The sequence below is a fragment of the Chelonoidis abingdonii genome, chromosome 17, assembly GCF_003597395.2.
Source record: "Chelonoidis abingdonii isolate Lonesome George chromosome 17, CheloAbing_2.0, whole genome shotgun sequence".
NCBI classification, from domain to species: Eukaryota; Metazoa; Chordata; order Testudines; family Testudinidae; genus Chelonoidis; species Chelonoidis abingdonii.
In genome coordinates this window covers 10,931,194-10,946,332 of record NC_133785.1, presented here as the reverse complement: position 1 = coordinate 10,946,332, position 15,139 = coordinate 10,931,194, and the positions used below count along the sequence as shown (strand labels likewise).

Here is a 15,139-nt window from a genome sequence, read left to right as displayed (position 1 = left end):
GGGATTCTGGGGTACAGCCACTTCTTCCATTAGTGAACAGTGTCTTGCCAGTAGCAGCTTCTATGTGTCACCCCAGAGCCAGCTGCAGCCCTCCCTGTACAATGAACACATCCAAAGCTTGGAAGGGATCAGGCTGCCTGAAGCTGTGGCCAAACACAAGTTTAGGATCTCAAAGCTGCTATGCTCCCTGTGCCCTGGTAGCATATTTCTCTCTCCCTGGGAGCAGCAGTTACAGCAGGATCAGGAACCAGATGTCCCCCTGTGCCAGGGGCAGCAGCACCGAGCAATGGACAGGTGACGGGCTGATTGCCAGTGGGTCAAGACACTTAGGGCTGACCACTAAACCCTTCTCTCCCTCCTAGCTTCTCTGGCAGACTCATGGTGCTGATCCCTGTCCCGCTACTTTGGCCAAGCGTCTGGGCCTGACTAGCCTTGCCCCACTCTCCCCTACAAGTCTGGCAACAGCCCGACCTGCAAACAACAGCCACACAGTGGAGTTAGGCCTTGCTAACAGGGTGCTCCCCCAGAAAATAACAATGCTGAATATTCCCTGGGCAAGAATGGTTCCGGGCAGGGACCTGCTTCGTGCCAAAGCTTGTGGCAGCCTGGAGAAAGGGGAAGACAGATGAGGCTGCAAGCACAACCCTGCTGCGCTGCCCTGTCCTGCCTCTAGCTGGTCAGTCCTGCCAGAGTCTCTTGAATGTGCTAGCACTCTGCCCTGCCTCATTCAGAGGGGGAAATGGAGGCACAGCAGGGAGGAGGGGGGAAAGAACCCACGAGCCCTGGTTCCTGCATTGGAGTCCTTCCTGGGTAGCATGAGACATCTAGGAAGAATGATGGCCAAGTAGTTTGAAGAGTGGCTGGGATTCAGGACACCTGGGTTCTATCCCACTCAGCTGCTGTGACTTGGGCCAGGCTTCAGCAAGCCTCACTTTTGCCCTGTGCCGGATGTTGAGGGATCAGTGTTTGCACTCAGCCTTCCAATCTCCAGCGCAAAGGGAAGCCAGCCAGCTGTGGACCAGAGGAGATGCTGTCCCACCTGTTTCCAGGTGCTGGGTCAGTGAACTCTGGAATCATGACTCAGACCAAGCAGGCATCTTTGTGAGATCCATGTATTCTCAGCATGGAGCCACCACGCAGGGTGATGGGGCCAAAAAAATCCCAGCGCAGACCCCAGTGGCAGCCAGTGGCTAGCAGTCCTGGGACCGCTGCCTCCGCCATGGACTCACTATTCCGTCCTCGACACTGGTGCATGGATCTGCAATGAGAGAGGTGACCTGTCAAAAGTCACCTGCCCCCACACCCATAGGATTCCAGCCCTGAAGGGATAACAGTGCAGGAATAGCGACTGTTAGGTGTAGCACACTACTGCCTAGAGGCCCTGACAAAGTGGGGAGGTCCCCCATTGTACCCGGCCCTACACTGCTCCCCCCCCCACTGAGACTGGGGCTCCTGTTGGGCCAAGCATTGCACGAACACCCCAGGAGACTCATTGCTTTATGAAGCTCTGTCTAAAGCAACAGAGTGGAGGGGAAACTGAGGCACAGATGGAGCCCAGTCCTGCAGGGCAATTACTTTGCCTGTGCCATATTCTCCCACAAGGGGGTGGTGCCCGCCAGGCTGGGCAGAATGCTTTGGACAGCATCTTCCATTTGCCCACATCAAGGCCCAAGAACACCCGGCCACCCCTTGCAGGCCAAGATAGCCTCAGCTCTCTGTCCCCTGCTAGGCCTGGAGGCATTCCCCCTATTCACAGCTGCTGGGGTACCGGGGATATATTATGGGGCAGGGGCATGGCTGAGTGTCTACGGAGGGTATAAATTATGGGCTATACAGTGGAGTTGCATCATAGGCACATTTAACTTGTGCGATTTTAACTATACCCACTCAGCAAAACAAAAAACAGAAAAACAGCAATTTAAATACTGTATCTGTAGTGCGGGCGATTCCACCCGCCATTCCATTCAATGAGTGTTTGACTATACACGATTTTTGCCTTACGCACGGACTTCAGAACCTAACCCCTGCATAAGATGCGACTCCCCTGTAGTTATTTCATCCCAGACTATTTGACTCACTCGGAGGGGACCAATCATTATGGCATTTACCAGGCCCCATACACACAGCCAGCCCCCCTTCACTAACAGTGTGTGTAGGTGAATGCAGGGGTATTATGGGATGTAATGATTGTCTCACCCCTAGCAACTCAAGGGATTCTAGGTGAACCACAAAAGCAGCCTGATGATTGGATGGGGCAGTGCTGAGAACATACCCGTTCAATGCTATAATGGACCAAACACAGAGCTAGTGTGCGAGTCTTTGTGGAAGGGGGGGGGGGGGGCAGGATCTTGCCCCCTATCCCTTTGTAGTTGCTGCGGCAGCAAGACCAGGCCCTAACATGCGCCACCAGCCCCCCTCACTGTTCTGGGGTGGGGGTAACAGACAAGAGAGCAGCACATCAGTACTTACGGCCTCTGCGATCCCTGGCCAGCTCAGAGCCAGGAGCAGCCCATCATCCGCACTTGGAGCCTGCTCCAGGTTCCAAACTGTCAGCATCCCAAAAGTTGATTTCAGCTGCACAGTCCGCTCCTGCAGCATGGGAGGCTGGAAGTCACATAGGAGGACAGGCAGTGGGCTGAGGGGGCCCCCAGAAAGCTCCAAGGCACAGCTCCCTTTAACGCGAGGGCTAACACTACGCTGTTCCCAGCTCTGCCCCAGAGGGGTAACACCACCCCTCCCACCCAGCCCCAGAGGGGGCATGTGTCCCCAGAAGCTACCAGTGCTCCCTCCTGCTGGATCCCAGCCCAAGGCAAGACCATGGGTCCAGCCCCATAGCCTTCTCCCAGGCAGGTGCTAGCATCCCAGGGCTGCTTCTCCCCTATCCACCCCACTCCCATAGGGCTCACCTTCTCTGTGCAGGGCCTTTGATCCTCCTTCAGAACCAGCCCCACATAACCTTGGGGCACCATCACCTCCTGCCCCTTGAGGCTCCTGCCACGGAAGGATACAGATTTCTCTGCAGGGAGAGAGACCGACACTGAGCTGGGGAGACAGAGGAACCTGGCCAGGGGATGCACTCGACTGAGAATTGGGCACAGCAACTCAAGTTCCATGCAGGGGTACTGGGGTCTATGCTGACTGAGGGGAGAGCAGCCCTTACGGAGCCCCCATCCCATCCCTGCAGCACACATCCCCTGGCAAGTATGGAGGGAAGTCACCAACCCTGCGAGCCCTGGCGGATGGCCGGGGTGAAGTATCTGTCCACTGGGGCACTGCCGTTGTGCTCCACCTCACAGGGCAGCAGGTGTAGGACATCTTGGGGCGCCCCCCGCAGGGAGCTCAGGTCCAGCCGAATGGGGCTGCTGCTCTCAGACATCTTGCTCCAGAGGCAGGCACTGCTCAGCTGGGGCCTGGCGAGAGAGACAGTGAGAGGGGGAGGGTTGTGGGGGCAGTTCCTGAGCAGGGCGCCTCATCCCTGGCGCGGGGTGGGGGGGGAGTTCCTGAGCAGGGCGCCTTCATCCTGCGCGGCGGTGGAGGGGGCAGTTCCTGAGCAGGCGCCTCATCCCTGGCGCGGGGGGGTGGGGGGGGGCAGTTCCTTGAGCAGGGCGCCTCCATCCACTTGGCGCAGGGGGGGGGGGGGGCAGTTCCTGAGCAGGGCGCCCCATCCCTGGCGCGGGGGGGGCGGGTTCTGGGGGGCCAGGGGCAGAACCTTGTCAGGAATCCGGCTCCCCACGTGGGCAGGACCCTGCAAGGGATGGGGCCGTAGTGAGTGGGGTCTCCGGGGGCGCTAGGCGAGCCCCCTTCCGCCGGCTTCTCCCAGCCTGGAGCCCAGCTCACCCGCCGCCCTCTCCGAGCGTCCCGCGCGCAGCACGGGAACGGGAATCCCTGCACACGGCACCGCACGCCTATCCCGGTGCATGCTGGGGGCTGTAGTCCTGAGGCCCACGCACGCCCCAGGAAGCAAGCCTCGCCCCCGGTGCATGATGGGAGTGGCAGTCCCGTCCCTGGGGGCCTAACGGCTGCGGTAGTTTCCAGCCGGAGTGAAACCCCTCCCTGCCTCCGATCCTGCGGGAAGATGGAGAAGCTGCCTCTGGAGCGCCTCCCTCCCCCGCGGTGACCCACGTGCGGGAGCAGGGCCTGGCTGGCTCGGGCAGGGATAGGCCCCTGGGTTGCGTTCAGAGCGGGGAACCATGCAGGGGGAGCTGCCAGCTGGCCTGTGTTTTTGTACCGGAGGGAACAACCCTAATCCAGCCCCTGCTCAGCACTTAGGATGACCAGATGTCCTGATTTTATAGGGACAGTCCCAATTTTTGGGTCTTTTTCTTACGTAGGCTCCTATTACCCCCAACCCCCTTTCCCGCTTTTTCACACTTGCTATTTGGTCACCCTATCAGCAGTTGCCATGGAGACAGCTGATTGCATTGCAAGTTGTGTTCCCAGCAAAGCAAGGTCCCCCTCCCATCCCTGCACATCCCCACAGGCACGACTCAGCAAAGCCAGGCTTCCGGGGGCCAGTAAGCAGGGGGCAGGGACACCAACTTACCTCATTTGGGGGCACCAGAGCCCTGGCATGGGACACTAAAAACCTTTTCCACCCTTGGTGACAAAGCACCTAGGGCCAGCCTTGCTCACCAACCCCTGTACCAAGAAAGTAGGCAGGGACTGAACAGGCCTCAGAAACAAAACCCTCCTTTCAGCATTGGGCCCACAGGGCAGACATAGAGTCCTCCAGCTTGTGAGGGAGAGAGTGCATCCCAACTGTCCTTTCAGCACTACAGCTCAGCTGCTCCAAGCAGCACCAGTGCTGGAGACTCCGCATTAGCTGGGAACAGTACAGGAGCTCAGGCACACAGCACCACCTCATTGCACTCCCCACAAATGCACAGCACCACCTCCACACTCCTTCAGCTGCATCCCATTGCATCTCCCCCCACAGCTCCCCATGCACCACCCCATCCCTACTCCAATGCACTCCTCCCCACATGCACTAATTTGTTCATTTCACTGCAAATTTTACTTGCAAAAGGCATTTGTACAGAGCTTCAAAAATTTACTTTTCAGACTCCCAGCCCCACTCAGAGATTGGCCCCTTAGTGGACTGGAGATGTGTCCTCCTATGTCCACTCTCAAATCCCCCCCATGGTTGGAGACACGTCTCCTTTACTCCCACTCACAGATCCCCCTTCCTGGGGGGTGCCCAACTCACAGATACCTCTCAATCCCTATTTGAGGCTGTCACTCCACCACCTTCTGCAGGTAGGCACTCAGGTGGGGGAGCACCTTCCAGTTGTCAGTGCGAATGGTGACACGCGCTGCCCCCTGGGTCTCCTGTGCTTGCAGCAGCACATGGTAGTGGGGTGGCAGGGCTATGGCAATCTTGTAGGTGCCCGGCTCCTCTGCCACTAGGTAGCTGGCAAAGTGAGCCTGTACCAGGACACCCAAGGGCTGTTGGGTGGTAGGCCAGCAAAAGAGGCTCTCGGCGCAGTCACCTGACCCATCTGGGCACAGGGAGGACCAGAGGGTGTCAAAGAGGTGGCGCCGGCTCTCACAGTCCCAATTCACGGGCAGTGCCAGAGGCAGGAAGATGTCCGGAAAGGCCACCTGCAATGGTTCTAGCTGGCTGCAGTAGGTGAGGCCGGTCTGGGTGGTGTACAAGGCGCTCACTGCCAGCTCGGTGGGGTAGGGGCAGCGGGGCTGCAGGTGGAGTGTGAGGACGGGAGATGGGTGGGTGGCAGAGAGGCAGGGCACACACACATCAGGCACTGGCTCATAGAAGTTGTCGGAGCGCTCGAAGTGTAGCAGGAGGCAGAAGAGTTGCTCAGGTGAGGACCCTGTGTGGAGCAGCCGGTATGTCAGGTTGAGCTGGGCTGGAGAATGCAGCTCCAGGAGCCGTCGGCAGCAGTCCTTCACCTCCTGAGCATCAGCAGGGCACATCTGGGAGGCTGGCACTGGTACCAGGGTGGGCTTGGCTGGGGCCTCACGCTGCAGCAGCAGCAGGGGTTGCGGGGCTGGGTGCACAGTCAGTGCGGCGGCGAAGTTCTCGCTGTCTGCCATGATGGAGGAGGAGAGAGTCCGGGCTTTGAGGCGCCCCCCAGGTGCCAGCACTGCCCCCAGCTTGTCCCCAGACAGGCACGACAGGAGTGCGTAGTAGAAGCGAGCCCGATCCTGCACGTCCACATCCGGGTAGCTCAGTGAGACGTCTTGGAGCAGCTCAGCCAGCTGGCACCCCATAGCAGGGGGAGGCTGGTGCTGCAGCAGGTTGCGGCAGACGCTCAGCAAAGCCTGGCCAATGTACCAGTCTCCCAACTGTCCAGCACCTGCCAGCCGCACCAGGCGCTGCAGGAACCCAAGTGTACTGCCCTGTGGGACCCCACTCTCCTTTGCCACCCGAGCCAACAGCTTGAGATGCCAGCCCAGCTCCTGTTCCCAGGGTGGCAGCAGTGGCATGCCCACAGTCAGCTCCTGCAGGGCCTTGCTCAAGGATGTGGTCCAGGCTGGGTCATCCAGCACCAACTGGGTCTCATTGAGCAGGTTGATGAGGTTGGGGGCCAGGGAGCAGCGCTGGCGATACAGCCCCACCAGTGTGCCTGTCAGCTCTCCCATAAGCTGTGGCCTTGAGCCAAAGTAGCGGGCAAAGAGGTAGGTGGCTCGGAAGAAGAGCCCAGTAGCCTCACGCCCACCTTTACCTGCCACGGTGTCTGCCAGTGCCAGGACATGCTCAAAGATATACCCAACACCTCGCTCAGCCTCGGGGCCCTGGTTTTCCAGGCACACCAGGCTCAGCAGGTTGAGGCGTGCCAGCATGGTGCCCGGGTCGTTGAAGAGGGAGGGGAAGAGGCAGGAGGCCAGGCGGGGTGTGAGGAGGACTGGCAGCCCCTCCTCAGAGCCAGAGCCCAGTGGGCGGTTCTCGGGGAAGTGCAGCAGGCAGTCGAGGTAGAAGAGTTTGAGGGGCGAGGGCAGTGAGGGATGCTGGGCCATGCCCACCAGGCGACGCAGGAGGAAGGCCTCATCCTCAGCCGTGAAGAGGCTGTCGGTGAAAAGCCCTTTGAGCTGCAGGCTGGCATGCAGCAGCGCCACATGGGCTGTTCCAAACAACCGTACCAGCTGCGCCTTGAAGATGGCAGGTGACTGGGTGCGGATCACACACACCACCTGGGCCAGATGCCACAGAAGCTGGCTCTGGGCAGGTGGTGTCAGCAGATAAGAGCCATCCAGCAGCTGGGACAGCACTGACTTCAGCTCCTTGGTCTCGGACGGGGTGGGCAGCAGCAGCAGGCGGTCAAGGGATGCTGGAGAGACTGCCCCGGCGTTCCCCACCGCCTCCCAAGCCAGCCCCTCGTTGCCAGCCAGCAATTCACTGAGAGCCCCCTCGCCCCGGCGGGCCAGCAGCAGCACGGCATTGCGCAGGGCCAGGCTGTACAGCAGCGTATAGCCCTGGTGGACAGGCGTGAGCTCTTGCTGCTGCATGGAGTGCAGCGAGTCCAACCGCCGGGAGAACAGGCCAGGGTAGCAGCACTCCAGCTCCCTCAGACTCTCGCAGGCGGCCGCCCGCACCCCGCGGTCACCCGGCCCCTGCCGCTGGTCATTGAGGTCCGAGGCCAGGTGCAGCAGCAGAGAGAGGTAGTCACGAGAGGCCTGGGAGCCCTCCCCAAAGGCCTCAGTGGAGATCAGCACAGTCCCCACCACCACCAGTAGGTGGCATCGCAGCCAGGACAGCTTGGGTGAATGGGGCAGCTGAGCAAAGTTAGCCAGGAGAGAGCCAGCCACCTGCTCGCCCACCTCGGGGTCTGGGCACAGCAGGGTGGGGAACTCCAGCAGAAGGGTCAGCATGGAGACCTGCAACAGAAAGAGAGAGGAGTGCAGTCAGGGAGCTGCCACTGTGGGCTGCGATGCACAGAGGCACCACCATGAGATAGAAGGGGAAAGCCACTAACAGAACCCAGGAGTCTTGACTCCCACCCCCTTGCTCTAGCCCTTCCCAGAGCCAGGGGTAGAAGCTAGGTGTCCTGACTCCCAGCCCCACTGCTCTAACTACTAGACCCTACTCACCTCGCAAAGCCAAAGAGACAACCCAGGAGTCCCCCACAGCTTTAACCACTAAATCCCACTCCATTCCTCCTTCAAAGCTGAAGATGAAACCCAGGAATCCCTGTATAAACTTGCTTTAGCCCATTACATCCCTCCCCAAGCCAAGAATAGAACCCAGGCGTCCTGCCAACCCCACATACCTTGGTTTGCTCACTGATCCTCTCGCTGCTCAGGTCCTGCAGCAGCTCAGCCAGGAAGGTATCATCACTCCCATGGGCCAGAAGGAAGGCTGTGGGGCCTGCTCGGAAGGTTGTTATAAGCTGGGCCCAGCTGTCCCCACTCCGCACACTCATGGCAACCCCTGGGAGGGACCACCTGGGCAGGAGAGAGAAGCTGGTCTGAGCAAAAGAGTGTCCCACACCAGAGCCACAAGCTGCTAGTCTCACTCAAACCCTGCCCCAGAGGTGGCAGCACTGGACAGGGATCTTTGTATAAGCAGCCCCCCCGCCCCCAACTCAGTGGTGGCCACATCTCAGTGCCTGTATGTAATGGGATTATTGACCTGAGAATCAGGACTCTCTGTGGGCCAGGCCGCTACTAACCCAGTTTTAATCCGGGGGAAACTGAGGCATCAAGAAAATGGGACAAGTAGCAATCCCGGGAAAGGAGGGGGGCAGCTGGAGGGACCCCGTGCGACACTGATTGAGGCCAGAGACGAGTGGGAGCCTTGGGGGTTTCGGTAAGAGCGAGCGGGGGCTGGGGGCGGGCAGGGTGCTCAGAAGATTCCGAATCCTGGAGAACAGACCGCTGGGTGCGCGGGGGCGCTGGGGAACGGGCCCCCGCACGGGAATGTGGGTAATGGGGGGGCGCAGGGCCCCACGCAGGGGAGTGTGGGTAACAGAGAATATGGCGGTGCTGGGTCGGGGCCCCAGGGGATTGTGGGTGATAGGGAGTGGGGAGTGGTGGGGAGCTGTGGGTAACGGGGGCGCTGGGGTGGGGCTTCCTGGCGGGCTGTGTTGGGGGGGGTGTCAGTGCGGCAGCGCGAGATGGCCCCCAGGGGTCCCCGCCCCGAGGGAAGGAGGGGACGCTGCCCCTACCCGGCTTCCTCCACGGGGGAACCCCGGGGCACCCCCGAGTCCCAGCCCGGCTCGCTCACCGCCCGACGCAGCAGCCGCCTCGGCCCCCGCCCTTCCTGCTTCCCGGCCGGCCGCTAGATGGGGCCAGAGCCGCTCGGCCGGGCGGTGTTCCCCAGTATGTCCCCGCGTCACTGCCCGGCCCCGCCCCCCGGGGTATCCCCCCTGCCTTACTACCCCCCTGTATCCTCCTCCCTCGCGTCACTGCCTGGTCCCTCCCCCGGGGTATCCCCCCCTGCCTTACTACCCCCAGTAGCCTCCTCCCTCGCGTCACTGCCCGGCCCCTCCCCCCGGGGTATCCCCCCTGCCTTACTACCTCCCTGTATCCTCCTCCCTCGCGTCACTGCCTGGTCCCTCCCCCGGGTATCCCCCCCTGCCTTACTACCCCCAGTAGCCTCCTTCCTCGCGTCCATGCCCCGGCCCTCCCCGGGGTATCCCCCCTGCCTTACTACCTCTGTGTATCCCTCCTCCCTCGCGTCACTGCCTGGCTCCCCCGATCCCCCCGCTCAATGCCACAGTACTCCCCAGTATGCCCCCTGGGCTCCCCCTGCCTTAATTATCCCCCCAGTACCTCCTCCCCAAGTCATAGCCCGCGGCCCCTCCGGCCCGGTTAGGGGCAATCAACTCCCCCGGACTGGAAACCTGACTTATACGTAATGCCGCACCGAGGAGTTAACAATCCCTACCCCCAGCACGAGAGTCAACAGCCCGCGCGGTGTCGGAAACCACCTCACAACCGCGGTCATCCTGCCCGGCCGTCTCCCCCCGACGCCTAATATTGCACCCGTCCGCCTCACAGGCTAACCAGACCCCCCCGTATCCTCCTCCCCCAAGTCTTGTCTCTGGCCACGGACCCCTCCCCCCGGGGCATCCCCCCTGCCTTACTACCCCCCTGTATCTTCCTCCCCCGCGTCACTGCCCAGTCCCTCCCCCTGTCTCGCTGCTCTGGGTACACCCCTTCGCCCGCAACATTACCCGTCCCCCAATAGGAACAACCCCTCTTCTCTCTGTCGCTGCCTGCTCCGACCCCCCCACCCCCGACCAATGGCCCCATCCAGCCATGGATTCCTCTCACCCTCAAGGACTGTCACCCCACATCACCCCGTCCGCACAGGATCCTCGTCAGTTTCAGGGCACTGGGTGGAGGGATATCAGGGGGCTGCAAATCCAAGCTGACAGGCACTGGCAGTGGCAGAGCTGGTGAGGAGCCTAGGACTGGGATAGCAGGGGGTGGGATTGAAGGGTGCTGGTGAGCTGTTGGGGAGCCCAGGGCTGAGTTAGCAGGAGGTTGGGGTTGAGGGTGACAGGTAGGACTGGCCTATGGGATGGAGCAGGAAGGAGTGGCAGGGCTCTGTCTCCAGAGCATCTAACGGAGGAGGCAATGGCTGAGTCCTCGCTCTGTTGCACCAGAGGTCTGGGATGAGGGGGCAGAAGCAGGTGCCGACTTGCTTCAGTTTCGTTGTGTAACCTCTGAGTAACAGTCTCATGAAGCCACCCCCACCTGAGCCATACCAGAGACCTCGGCTAACAGGTTGCAGGTACCTAGGGGCTGAGTGGTCCCCCTACCCTGCTACTGCAGCTTGGCCCCCCTAATCTCTGCTAATGCCCTTCAATCCCAACCCACAGCCTCTTGCTATTCCAGCTCTGGATTCCCCCCGCCCCCCGCTAGCTCTGACAAGGCTCCAAAATCCTGGCCTGCAGCCCGTACTATCCCTGGGACCCCTTGACCCCATGCATAGCTCTGTAGGGCCAAAGAAGACACACATGGAGGCAGATTGTGCCCCACTGAGCCTGCTGCCTAGGGCATGACATGGGTTGGGCAGATGGGGGAAAGAGGCACAGGGCAGCCCATTGTATCTTCTGCTCTTCTCCCCACTCCTTCATCCCCCTCATTATTTCACGCACTTGCCCTGATACAACTCCTACCCTCTGCCTCCCTCCTCAGCCAGCAGCCATGGCACTGCTGGGTTGGAGATACCCTCTTGGCCTGGGGCTCAGGCACTGCCAGTAATCAAAGCCTTGGGCAGATTCCCCCAGCACTGGGGTTAGGGAATGAGTACAGGGAGTTTTGCTCGGAAAGGCTGAGATAGGTTGGAGTGTGGGCGGGCGGCGAAACTTAACTGTATGGCAGCAGGAACGGGGCCTGCCTGGGGCACAGGGAGAGGCCCCCACGTGGAACCGGGAGCTTCCTGCTCCCCTAGCCAGGCGCGGGGGCGAGAAGGGAGGAACCCAGCGGCAGGAGGAGCAGCAAGGCCTGGGGTAAAGGGGGCCAGAGTGGGAAATCCTGGTTTCTGTTTATGGCTCTGGGAAGGCAATGGGGGCTAGTGGTTAGCGCAGGGTACTCCACCCCAGTGCCCAGACAAATTCCACCTCTGCTGTTTATAGCTTGTCTCAATAAACCCTGCACTTTCAAGTGGATACAAAATTATTTTTCACTTCCTGTCCAAAACTGTTATGTGGTGTTACTGTGAATTGTTAAACAGACCCTGTGCACTACCCCCGAGGTGGCTGCATCTCAGCACTGGGCAAGGGATGAAAAGCACTAGTGGTATATATTAAACATGGATCCATTCGGAACTATTCGGTGTCTCTGGGTAGCCTCTCAGAGATGCCATCCCCATGAGGAGATGGGGACATTGAGGCAAGGAGCGGGAAGGATCACCAGTGAGTCAGTGGTAGAACTAGGGACAGCCCTCCCCCCACCAGGTTCCGGCCGCACCCCTCCTGTCCACATCCAGACTGGTTCCCCCGCGTCTGCCCCATCCCTGCCACGAGACTCATTCCCCCCTGGGGCTGAGGCTGGGACGCGTCCCAACACCAGGAACTAGCCAGGTCGAAACTCCAGCTGGGATTTTGGGAGCATCCCAATCCAGAGAGCCTGGCTGGGAGCCCAGGCACCTGGGTTCTATCTCTGGTTCTGGGAGTAGTGGTCTGGGAGCCAGGACACTTGGGTTCTTCTATTTGCAGCTGTGGGAGGGGAGGGGAGCCTAGTGGTTATGAGGGCTGGAGTGAGAACTGGGTTGTATCCCTAGCGCTGGCTCCAAGGAAGTGGTGGTGCCTCAGTTTCCCTGTGTGAGTGGTTTTGATGCTGCTTCACTTGTGGGTTAATTAGCCAAGTTCTTTGAAGGCATGTTATAGATGCAGGCTATGTGCTGCAGTGCACAGGCTGCCAGTGCCACGAGCCTGGGCAGTGCCCAGCCCAGCTCATCATCACCAACCTCACAGCTTGTCTGCCTCACAGCTAGGTGCCCACATGTGCCAATGAAACCGCCCAGCCAGGAGAATCCCCTCAATGGAGTGAGGGGAAACTGAGGCATAGAATTCAGGGGTTCTGCCTCACAGTCCCCCTTCGTTCTGACCTCACTTCCCCACCAGGAGCAGGGCTAAATCCCAGGAGGCCTTGCTCCCCACACCCCCATCCACTAGATACGCTGCCAATCCAGAAGTCCTGTTTGTTGTCTTCTCCTCCCTGAGGTTATTTACCCGGGTATTTTGTTGAACCCGTTGGGCTGGCACCACCTGCCTGGTCTTGGGTGTTTCCACATCCAAGACATGCTGACATCCGCTTTGCCTGTGGGCTGAGGCTCAGGAGGCAGCGGGAGCCCTGCCTATGCTGGGATGCCTGGAGATGGCAGGCTAAGCAGGCCTGGTTTCAGTTGGGATGGGAGGGGAGACCACTAAGGAGCTGCAGGGAGTGGGTAGCAGGTGCTCTCCCTTCTCAGTCACTTCTGGCCCCAATGGTCAACTGCAGTGCGAAGGGGCACTGTGCTGCATGGAGTGTGGTGGAGGGCTCATTAGGGGTATCCTCCTCTTACAACCAGGGATGACTCCAATCCCCTAGTGCAGCACCAGGGGGGAGCTCAGTAGAGGGGGTGCTCTCCACTTCATGAGGGTGTTGTGCTGTTCATATCACTGTGATTCACTGATTCGAGTGAGGTGTAAAACCGTGACCCTGCCCCATTTATGGTTGTTAAACCTCCTGGCACTTTCCCCACATGCTGGTGCGTGAACTCCAGTGTCCTGGCCAAACCCCTGCTCTGTTGACTTGGTTTCTGCCTCTCTGTGCCCCAGTTTCAGACTGAACCTGGACCACCTCCCCCCGCTACACACACACCCCCAGCTGCCAATGCTGTGTAGCGTTGCTGTGTGCTGTTACACTCCTCCACCACTCCAGTGCGTTCCACCCCAGGGCTGGCCGCATTGCAGCTGTGGGTGGGGTGATCTCTGCCCCTCTCTGACGTGTTATGGGACAGGGGCACTAGAGGAAACATAGGCAGGATAATTATATGTTTCAGGCTTCACGCTTTTCCTTGGTACTAGTCGTGAGTGGTGCTGGACAGATAATTAATGGGTCTATACCTTCCCCGCCCAGATAAGGGCACATATTCTGGGCCTGTTGCTCCAATCCAGGTTGGGAGGAGGAGGGAATGGGGTCTTTCCCCTCTAGGGGGCACCAGTTCCTATCTAACCCCCAGTTGGTAAGGGAGAGGTTGTGTCCCATCCCCCACCCCTCTGAGCCAGCCAGTCCCCACATCCTGGACCTGGATTTTAGCCAGCCGCCCTTGAAGAAGTGTCTGTGTTCCGCTCCCAGGTTTGTGTGTCAGGGCCTGGCTTGCGGGACTCCTGGCCCCAGGAATGTGCTGTGTGTGCCAGGAGCATCTCGGCTGACAGGTGCCAAGCCAGCTGCAATTAAGATTCTTTGGAGCTGGGCCTAGCGGGGCCCGCAGCTCTCATCCCCACCCCACCCCCCCGCACCCGGCAGGCGTTGGCTTCCAGCATCCGCCTGACGCTCCGGCTCTTCTGAGCAGCGGGTGAATCACAAACAATTCCTTCCACCTCCCAGACCGGGGAATCGGCTGGGCTGCACAAAGCAGCCATCTGGGGAGGCGAGGGACACAAGGTTAGAAGGGGCTATATGGGATTAAGTGCTGTGATGGGTAGGTCATGGCTAAACCTCTTCACTACCCCTGCTTCTCCCACTCTCCTCCCAGAGCTGGGGTCAGAACCCAGGGGTCCTGGCTCCCAGCCCCCCTGTTCTAGCCCAATTAACCCCACTCCCTCCTAGGGAAAGGAATAGAACCCAGGAGTCCTGAGCCTCAGCCTGCTCTTTTCTATCACGGGGCCCCACTCCCTTCCCAGAGCCAGGGATAGAACCCAGGAGTCCTGACTCCCAGCCTTCCCTGCTCTAACTCTCCCCCAAAGCCTCCCAAAATGCCACCCCAAATTCCCCCACAATCCCTTGCTCACCACAACCATGCCCCAGAACATCTCATCCCCCAGTCCCATATATTACCCTGCAAAACACCCCTCCCCTCAAAACCCCCCCTCCAACACATTCAAACTCAGGACTTTGGAGACCTGGGATGCACCTGTTTCTGGGGTGTATGCTTTTATTTCCATGCAGAAGGGGGAGAACTGCTGGGGGTGCGTGTTCAGGATCTGAACTCTGAACATCCTGCGCATTAAAATTTGTTCCATGGATCTTTGCAGATGGCCTCCTTATGCATGTGTCTCAAGGGGCGGGGGGAATTCATTCATAATCCTGTCGTGAGTGCTGGAGCTTGGCCTAGATGACCTCCCTTCCAGTCCTACGAGTCTATGATTCTAAGAATCCTGCCAAGTTGCTTTTCCAGCCTGGCTAAGTGCAGTCTGGCTAACCTCCATCCCATGAACCCACGCCGTGCTGACATTCCCCTCTAACGCAACCTGCACCACCCTGCTGACTTGTCCCTTGAAACAGGAGCAGACGCCTCCAGATGGAGCTGAGCTGCACCCCGGAATAAACAGCACAGCTTCTCTTTCCCACCCCTTCCCCTGGGGCACTTGGGACTAACATCTACTGTTGGCTGCAAGAGCCTATCATGAGACATCTAAGGCCTGATTCCCAGGGCCCCAGTGCCTCACAATGGAGGGGGTGGATTTTGCACAGGGATCTGTAGCACCAGTGAGGTCTAATTTGGTGGGGGGGAGGGATTGTC

General features: G+C 59.7%; 1 protein-coding gene and 1 non-coding gene across 5 annotated transcripts; both read right to left on the bottom strand.

Moving 5' to 3' along the window:
- Nucleotides 1–1,096: 1,096 nt before the first annotated feature.
- On the bottom strand, nt 1,097–2,589 carry LOC116838785 (uncharacterized). The gene is made up of 2 exons (XR_012657156.1): nt 2,470–2,589; nt 1,097–1,258 (listed from the first exon to the last, which is right to left on the bottom strand). It is a non-coding gene; the product is annotated as an uncharacterized LOC116838785 (transcript).
- A 2,402-nt stretch (nt 2,590–4,991) lies between these two features.
- AP5B1 (adaptor related protein complex 5 subunit beta 1) lies at nt 4,992–9,301 on the bottom strand. 4 transcript variants are annotated; one of them, XM_032804264.2, is made up of 3 exons: nt 9,126–9,301; nt 8,229–8,403; nt 4,992–7,836 (listed from the first exon to the last, which is right to left on the bottom strand). In XM_032804264.2, exons 2-3 carry the CDS (start codon nt 8,379–8,381, stop codon nt 5,236–5,238), a joined length of 2,754 nt encoding a protein of 917 aa, XP_032660155.1. In that variant the 5' UTR covers nt 8,382–8,403; nt 9,126–9,301; the 3' UTR covers nt 4,992–5,235. The 4 variants fall into 4 exon arrangements, with proteins under 4 accessions (XP_032660155.1, XP_032660150.1, XP_032660151.1 ...); XM_032804259.2 differs by having other exon boundaries at nt 9,185–9,243; XM_032804260.2 differs by lacking the exon at nt 9,126–9,301 and adding an exon at nt 8,591–8,782.
- Nucleotides 9,302–15,139: the final 5,838 nt, after the last annotated feature.